Here is a 9,005-nt window from a genome sequence, read left to right on the forward strand (position 1 = left end):
TAAACTCTTGCTAGAACTGGACAGACCGATGCGTCCTAGCTGAAGATGTTGAGATATGGGAAGGTAAATTCATTGAGAATTTAGATATTCTGAATTTTTCATTTGGATATTCTATTGTTTGATGTCTTTGAGTCTGGATCTGCTCCTGAGCTCCATGCCAACTGAACTGTTGTAATGAAATAACAAATTCTGTACCTGAAAGTTTTTGTTTGTTCTAGCAATGTCTGCTTTAATAAGGTCAATGTGCTGGAAAATGGTCAACAAAGTAAAGAATAAGGTAAATGGAGTGGGTATAGAAATTTTCAAAAAAACAACAGACAACAGATGCTATGTTGCAAAATCTGAAGCAAATCCTCCAATCTGCAGAGAGTATGATGATCCTGATGCAGCATGGTAAGTATTCACAACATGTTTTATCATCAATGTTGATCACTCAATTCATGTACCTGATTTTAGGTTCGTCTCTTCTTGTCATTCAGGAACGTATCATTAAAGACTTGGATGCATAAATTGCCCTTAGATCCTGCCATTCGTGGTTCCCAATGGCCATTCCTGTTAATTCCGACTGGAGTCTGGAGAAACCGCCTTATTGGCTGAATAGTTCTGAGGCTGGAGCCTATTGTAAGCAACTTCGTCCTGCTATGTACAGGTCTCCTTTCCACCGCCTGTGAGCATAATAGGCGATCCGGGTGAAGGTCTTGTGCTCTGTTTCTCTAATCTGTGCTCCAAAGTCGAGCCGTGTTACTAGACAATAATGTTGTGTCATGGTCAGTGTTAATGGCACTGTCACGATAAGATTGGCCAAATCCTTTTTTCAAAGACAGACAGGAGCTCTACCATTTTTTATAGAAGAAGAGAAGAGTTTTCCAACAAAAGCATGCCCTAGCAGGGAAATTTTGGTTGAATTTAAAAAACTGAGCTGGTAAAAAAAAAATTGGCCGAATTTTAAAAACCCGTTCAATAAAACCCGCCTAGCGAAACCCTATCCCCAATTCCAAATCCCCCCACCTCGGCTAAAAAAATTCTAAATCCCCTAGTGACAGCGGTGCTTGGGGCCTGGAGCTTAGCTGCTACTGTGCTGCAGACCATCAGTCCACCGCTGACGCCACACCCACTTGCCCAAACGTCTAAACCTTAGCAGGTACCAGACGGATGAGACATCCTTGGATGTGGTGGAGGTGCGGCGCCAGAGAGGACGCCGAGGTAGTGGCAGTGCGGCACTGCAGCAGGGGCAAGCCATGCAGTGTGCTGGTGTGTTCGGCAAGACAATAATGCGGCAACAGTGTAGGGCTACATGCCATGGCCATGGCCATGCTGGCGGGTGGTGGCGCACCTGGAGCCACTGAGCAACCGGGACTCCAGGAGGTGGTGAGGCCAAGGGAGCCTCCTCATGGGTAGGATCACCAACTGCAGATTTGTTTCATGGAGCGATTGGCTCGTCATTGCTTGTCTTGGCTTGGGTATGGTTTTGATGGGGTTTTGCTGATTTTACCGATGGGTACCGGCGCCGGTGCTGCTTGGTGCATTTCCTTGATCTCTCTCAGATCTGCGGGTGACGAGGCAGACTCGGCGGCCAGAGATAGGGAGCGGAGCGTGGCGGTGAGGTTGCGGTGGGGGTAGGAGAGGAGGCGGAGGTGGCGAGCGCAGTTGAGGTGGAGGCGGCAGTGCGGAGGAGGCGTCGGAACTTTGAGCGCCGCTGGGGCGGGGTGCTCACAGCCGGCCGTGCTCGGCTGGCGAGACCGAGGTAGATGGATTCGCGCTCGCGTGTTGAAGCTCACGGAAAGGAGGTGGAGGGAATCGCATCTGGAGGGACGGAGAAGAATCGTGAGGAGACGCTGACTATTCTGGACGAAGCTCGCGACAAGAGAACAAGTGGACAGCGCACATCTGCTCCACCTTCGATCCGACGGCTTACAACGTGTGTGATGATGTGGCTCAATTAGGGACCGAGAGACTGACACGGATTCGGTATTAGAGATAGCCTCAGTAGTCCTCATCGAGGTGACCTACGGTAAATTTTATTTATTGGTAGGATTTTTCCTGTGTTAGGATCGCACACGACCCCAGCGACCGGGATCGCTTGCTTGCATGCTTCTGTCTGTCTGCATCTAGCTGGTAGCAGTCGCTAGGTGAAGCATCTCGAGGCTTGATAATCTCAGCGGTATCATGACGTCCATTGAGGAAGTCGTGGACCGATCCAGGTCCGGCTGAGTGAATTAGGAGCAAAAGGTCATGATGATATCTCACCGCAAATAGAACGCCAAAGTCCAAGCTGAATCCATTTCTAGGAGCTTTCCAGGGAAAATTACTGCTCTTCAGTGGTACACTAGCAACTGGTGACATTTTGTTGGCTGAATGCAAATGTAATTAAGCAGCAAAGGCAAGCCATGTAAAGAGTAGTAAATACCAGCCATCCTCGACTTCTTTCGGCCACATCCTTTACCGCAAACCCTACACACTAATTTACAGGCCAAACATATCAAGTTCTATAGCACTGGAACACTCAAAGCTAGTAATTCCACATTTACAAGTACAAAAAGAAAATATCCAAATGAGAATCAGAAAACAACGATCAGTGGATATTACATTTTATATTTACTGCTAGGAAAAACTTGCTCCGGAGATCAAGAACCACTGTCGTCAGACTCATAGTACAACATACACCTTTCCTGAGGCGCCAGTTCCATATGAACAACTCAATTTCTTTAATTTCCTCTAGACCCGGTTTCTTGTACTCATGCCTAATTAAGGTGTCGACGGTGAAGGGGAGGACGGTGGCTTGAGATCAGGATACTGCATGCATATTCAGAATGATGAGCGAATAATGCGCGAGGTGCATTTGTGCAACTGGCAATGGAATTTCAAATGCAAACTTACATTTGTGTAAGGTGACAAAGGTCGGGGGCTTGGCGGAGGTGATTCTGTGCTGGCTTCTGCTACCGGCGCAGAGTTAACTGCCCCTGGGGCTTCAGTGGCGGTGCTCTCGGCCTTCACCTCAGCTTCAGCCTCCGCAGACGGTGGCAAAGGAGGGGACGGCAGCTTCAGATCCGGGTACTGCATGGAATTGTCAGTGCAGAGTGATGAGCATGGAATGAGTTGTCAGGCTCAATTGTGTAAATAGCAACCAATTACCAGGTTTACACTAACATTTGTATAAGGTGATAGAGGTGTGGGCGTTGCAGGAGGTGATTCCGTGGTGGGTTCTGCTGCTGGTGCGGCCGTTCCTGTGGCAGCAGCAGGAGCTGCCTCTGCTGGTGCAGCTGTTGCTGTGGCAGCAGCTGGAGTTGCAGCTGCTAGTGTTAGTTGGCTCTTAGCGTCACCAGATGAAGGTAGTAGAGCCTGCCCGATTTCCTGTAGATGAGAAGTTGGAAATTTGCTGAACAACCGACATTTGGTATGAAGTTTTCAAAACGTGTTTACTATGGAAAACAATGTAGGTTTGTTCAAGTTCATAATTTCAAACACAAGAACGTTGCTGGAATTTCACAAGAAACACTTCAATTGCTGCAGGAATTTCTAGGAGCCCTGCGAAGTGAGAACAGTGCATATGATAAATTACTTCAAGGAAAGATTGCAAATAATAGGGTACTGGCAACCTCAATTTTTTAATGCCATATAAAATCTGCTTAAATTATTAGACCGTTTTAGGAAAATCAGATGCATTTTGCTCTCTTGAACAATAGGAATGCATCATACTTGGCCGTACTATATGTAACCTAACAATACACACAGCTGAAAATACAGGTGCCCATTGACATCTGAACACGTTTTCATTGATCTGATGGAAAACATCAAAGTATAGACAAATTTAAGTGATCATTTTCCCTTCTGTGGAAAATCGTGGATTTTCTCTTCAAACAAAGCAGTGAGATAAAGGTTTCTACACATAAGGCGGCACTAATAAAAAATGGTGCAAAATTATTCATAAACCCTAAACGTATCAGGTAAAACTGCATAGCCACTGAAGTGTTCAGCGTAAGCCATGAGCTATGGATTTTAAATCCACAAGCAGGCAAGCAAGGTCTCTAACGGCTAATAAGACATTAGCCCATCAGAGTTTATCATCCAGAAAAGAACCAAGGATCCAATATCTAGATTGAATGATTTTATGAAAATGGTTTTAGTTTGTACTCTGTAGACTTCATTTTCAGTGATATGCCTGCTAGGCACTCAAGTAATCTTTAGATGACTTGTTCATGCATAGCCATACACTCTTGGAGAAGTGAACAGGATCTATGTAAGCAATATAGCACTTAAGTATTTAACAACAAATATTCGAGAAGATGGCTAGCTACCTTTATTTCATCAACAAGGTCCTTCGGAGCAACCTTGTTGTTAAAGAACTCTTCGATCTGTTTTAGGGTCTTCTTTCGATCCTGTATGCAGAACAAATAAGCATAAGAGTTTACCGTCGAAAAAAAGTCTTCTGTTCTAAGGAAAAAAAAAAGTTGCTGTTGACAGCTCTGAAGTCTATTAAGAGAAGAGAGAAAGAAATATCCACCTCGGCATACAGGAGCTTGGTTATCACTAGCTGAACAATAGCAGCTGACCCTAAAAACTGTAGCACAGTCTCAATCTGCAGAATGGATCATACATCATGTGTAAGAAACGAAAGCAACTCCTGAAGAAAAGAAAAAATGTCAAGTGTTACGACCTCTGTGTAGGCAAGTACTCCCAAACCAGTAGCAGCAGCAAGACTAATTGTCACAGGTAAACCATCTGAACCATCCTGCAAGTTTACTCAACAGATTCAGCATTCAACAGTCATAAAGATAACAATCAACAAAAGCGATGCATCGAGACCTTATAACTAATTATATATACATTTCAAACAGAGACAATTAGAGCGAAAGGTCAAGATGATAACTCACCCAAAATAGCTCGCCAAAGTCGAAACTGAATCCCATTTTAGGAGCTTTCCAGGGAAGATTGTTGCTCTGCAGTGCGACACTAGCAGATGGTGACATTTTGTTGACTGAATATAAACGTTATTTAGCAGTAAACACAAGCCATGTAAAGTGTAAATACCACCCATCCTCGACTTCCATCCGCGCCATCCTTTATCGCAAAAGCAGCTTTATAACCATTGGCTGTGACAAGCTCAGCAACTAGTTTGGAGTTCCCATCAAACCTGGTTTCCACAATATTAATGTAAATGCTAGGAAAGGGAAAGAATTTAACAGCAATGGAAAGACAAGCCAACCATCCCTTGCAATTTTACAGTGAAAACAGAAATGTGATTAATTCTGAACATAACACTTCGTTGTTTTTTTAAGGAGAAGAATATGGGATTAACTCTGCACATAATGACGTACCTAACATGTCCATCATTTAAACATAACATTATAATTGCAAAACTATTTACAATCTATAATCCATACAATTAAATTGCCGTGTTCAAGTTCTATCTACAACTCTATTTAGTATCCAGTAGACCAAGAACTGTCCTGGTTTTCCCGATGTAAACCATCATATCTCATTTCCTCTCATAGATTTTTTTTTTGGTGGTCTATAATTGACATCCTTACAGATCTGTCCATTCTTTACAATAATCACCTTCTTCTACACAGTTTACAGGAACGAAACCCCAAAGTATGGCAATGCAATTATTCGAAAGCGAAGAGCACGTCTTGAGCATCGGATGTAACAACTAGATCAATAGCTTTGGGGATTTATGACAACGACCTAGCTTCTAAATTCTTCAGGGATAGAGCCTGTGAAGGCATTAAAGGACAGATTTAAGTCTTTGATCCCCCAAAAGACGAGAAATGTGTTATGATTTTCCAGTTGCTTTGATTTCTGAGGACTTAACAGTATAACAATCCCTTGATTAGCTCTTTTCGATCAAATGCAGCAAAATTGTTTCTTTAATTTCTGATAGAAGCTCATGTCGTAGACTAATTAGAAGTAGTCGCACTGAAGAATCAAGCACATTGCAGTTACCAACAAAGATTTGAAGTCCTCACTTGTCGAGGATGATCAACGTGGTGTTTTCCGGGTCCTTGAACCTCAGCGCCAGCTTTTTCAAGAAGCCGTTCTTGTCCTCCCCATTATATGGCACGGCAACCGCCTTCTTCTTAGCCTCCCGGAGGTCGGGCGCGCCGGCCTCCCGCGCGTCCTTGAGCGGCCTGATGTCCACGAGCTGCGCATCCGGCTCCTCCAGCAGCCGCTGGTAGGCTGCCCTCGCGGACACGACGGCGTAGGGCTTGGAGCCACCGCCCCCTAGAACCTGCGAGAGTACCAGCGGCAGCGCGACCGCGGCGAGCCCCGCGGCGACGACGAGCGGGTTCTGGGCGACGAAGTCGACGAGACCGTCGAGGCCGAGGTCGGGGAGGGAGAACGCGCCCCCGTCCCCGCTGGAGTCTGACGAGAGGCGCAGCGTCTCCTCGTACGAGAGAGGCGCGGCGAGCGCGGTGCCCGCGCCGCCGTGGGCGAGGCCGAGCGCGCCAGAGAGGCGCGCGAGGCCCCCGCGGAGGCCGCTCCTTGGCTGCCTACGGGCGCGTGGGGGAGGAGTCAGTGTCGATGGCGCGGAGGACAGGATGACGACCATGGCATAACGGTGGCGGCCTCCTCCGGCGACGTCGGCGGGGAGCGGAGGCGCGGGGTCTACGAGGCGGTGGTCACTGAAGGCGACTGGCCGGTGGCAGATGAGGAAGCGGTGAGCTGGGGGCCAGGCCAGTTGGAGGGCGCCACGTGGATAAATAGATGAGAGTGGTGGCCGTGTGATCGCGAGAGGCTGGAAATTTTTCGTCGCTGATATGGGCTCCGTCGCTCTGATCGCCATCGGTCGCTGCTGGAGTGGAGTACAGTACCCGATGGCAGTGCCAGTGTGCAGTACAATACGTTCGTACGTAGTACATGTTCTCCGATGGTGGTACTCGCCGTCAGTCGTACATGTTATGTACATGCTTCATGGTAAAGGAAAAGGGAATTAATGGTGTTTTCAACATGCGCAATGTCCTGAAAATATAACTTTGAATATTTTATGGTTTTTATCGATTGGAAAGGAGGATCTTGTGTCGCATCGAAGGAAGAAACTCCGTCGCCATCGGGAATCCCCACCTCCGTGGTCTAGAGCGGCCGCTGCCAGCACTGCCGGCCGTTGACAACGACGGAGGCGTCAAGCGGTGGCCGTCGCGATTCCCTCTCTCCTCCCTTCCCTTCCTTCCTTCACCTCCTCTCCCCCCCCCCCTCCGTGTGCTCTAGCCAATGTGTGGATCCGACATGTTCCCGGTCGGATCCATCCTCTATGCCGACAGGCTAATGTGGTGTGCCAGCTCCCTTCGAATCCACGATGTCGGCGGTGGTGTTGTCTTGTACCCGTGCAGGGCTACCGGACCTTGGTGGGCGACGGTTGGATCTAGGCATCCGGTCGGCCCCACGAGATCTTGTGCTCGGCAGTTCGGTTTCGCGTCGGCTAGGCTTGAGGTCGCGTCGCCTAGCCTAGCGCTTCGCGGGTTCGGCTTCTTCGATCGTGTCAAGGCGCTCGTCGTGATGGGGTGCCTCGGCGCCATCTCCTGCACCGACATCCTCACGCTCGTCACCCACGTCGGCGTTGGCGTCTTCCTGGGCGTGACTAGGCGGCTTCCTGGGCCTACTGCACTGATCTGGTGCTGTGCGCAGTCCTCCTCCGACGGGGGGGGGGGGGGGTGGGCTAGGTCGACAGTAGCCCCTTGGGGCCTATCCGTGGCCGCTGTCGATGTAGCCCTACAGTGCGAGGGGCATGGCACCCCTGCCGTGCACAGAGCCCTTGTCGTGCCCCTCTACCGTGTTGTTGCTTGTTGCTGCCACTGTTGTGTTTTGCTTGCTTGCTGGTGTTGTGCTTGCCGTGTTGTTGCTTGCTGGTGGTGTGTTATTCCCGCTGGTGATGCTACCCTGTTGCTATCCTGCTGAGGCTAGCGTCGTTGTTCTCCTGTTGGGCGGTGGTGGTTCGTGCGCTTGGTAGGTGTGCGGCCGAAGTGTGCTCCACCCTCTGTGCCTCAGTGGCTCCTCCCTTTGTCGGATTTCCTCTTTCTTTGATCCGGCCCGCAGGGTGCCTTGTGGCGAGGGGTAGTGCACTTGTCCGGCCGCTTGCTGTGCTTGGCGTGGTGTTACCGGTTTTGCTTCGCCCCACCCTGTTCGTTTGCCTCAGCCGCTCTGTGCCATGGTGCCTCCTCCCCTTGCTAGATTACCTTCATTCCCTCCAGTCCGGACCACGGGGAGCATCATGGTGCGAGGGGGCTTTGGGGCGACACGTGCTCATGATGGCTTGGTCTTTGTGTGGGGGTTTGGTGTCCCAGTCGAAATCCATGCTCGGCTTTTGGCTTGGGCCGACGGTGGTGGCGCCCTTGAGTGTCGCATCCTCCTTGGAGGCGTTTGTCGAAGGTGCTCCCCCTCCCATTTTGTCGTGGGATCTCTCGGGTGAAAACCTTGTTTGTGTTGGGATAGGCGACGATGGCGCCTGGTGCATCGTGTCCTCCCTAGAGGCGTCACTATGGAGGATCTCATGCCACGTTTTCTGGTGACCGACGGCTTGGTTGTGGTGGGAGCCTACTTCAGCAACAGTTGTGACCTCACAGGTACTCTTAAGGAGCAAGTTGTTTCGGCGGTGTCTCTGCTCTATTTTGTGTTGCGCCTTGTCTGCCCTCAGGCGACCTTTGGTGGAGTCAGAGCTACTGCGTTATGAGGAACCGTCCAAAGAGTATTCTAATTAATCATTGGGAGGATCATTATTCACAATCACAACCTCAGTGATTAACTAGAATACCATCCTGGTAGTCCCAGTATGTGTTTTGTGCCCAAGATCGGAACACATGTCTTTTCAACATATACATCACAATATAGCTTAACAAAGAGCGAGTAACTAAAATTATAATACAAGTTCTTAAGCATGCAACCATTTGCAACAGTTTACACAAAGAGAAACTACGCAGCGGAAGATTAAAATCTTAACAACAACAAAAAGAGAGTAGAGTCATATGCCCTTAGGCTCCACCCCAAAAGCTACGCCTCACCAGAGTAAGATG

General features: G+C 48.8%; 1 protein-coding gene across 1 annotated transcript; it reads right to left on the reverse strand.

The window, feature by feature from the left end:
* Nucleotides 1–2,462: 2,462 nt before the first annotated feature.
* Nucleotides 2,463–6,803, reverse strand: LOC133922329 (protein THYLAKOID RHODANESE-LIKE, chloroplastic-like). Its single transcript, XM_062367616.1, has 9 exons — nucleotides 5,967–6,803; nucleotides 5,029–5,131; nucleotides 4,872–4,937; nucleotides 4,655–4,729; nucleotides 4,502–4,576; nucleotides 4,296–4,376; nucleotides 3,148–3,351; nucleotides 2,878–3,054; nucleotides 2,463–2,793 (listed from the first exon to the last, which is right to left on the reverse strand). The coding sequence occupies exons 1-9, from the start codon at nucleotides 6,782–6,784 to the stop codon at nucleotides 2,746–2,748; spliced, it is 1,647 nt and encodes a 548-aa protein (XP_062223600.1). The 5' UTR covers nucleotides 6,785–6,803; the 3' UTR covers nucleotides 2,463–2,745.
* Nucleotides 6,804–9,005: the final 2,202 nt, after the last annotated feature.

The sequence above is a fragment of the Phragmites australis genome, chromosome 6 (genome assembly GCF_958298935.1).
Source record: "Phragmites australis chromosome 6, lpPhrAust1.1, whole genome shotgun sequence".
Lineage (NCBI taxonomy): Eukaryota > Viridiplantae > Streptophyta > Magnoliopsida > Poales > Poaceae > Phragmites > Phragmites australis.

Coding starts and splice junctions, on each gene's coding strand:
- LOC133922329 (XM_062367616.1), bottom strand. CDS start 6,784: ATGGCGATCAGAGCGACGGAGCCCATATCAGCGACGAAAAATTTCCAG. Junction 5,132..5,966: donor ACGTTGATCATCCTCGACAA/GTGAGGACTTCA, acceptor TGTGGAAACCAG/GTTTGATGGGAACTCCAAAC. Junction 3,352..4,295: donor ACCTTGTTGATGAAATAAAG/GTAGCTAGCCAT, acceptor TCTCATCTACAG/GAAATCGGGCAGGCTCTACT.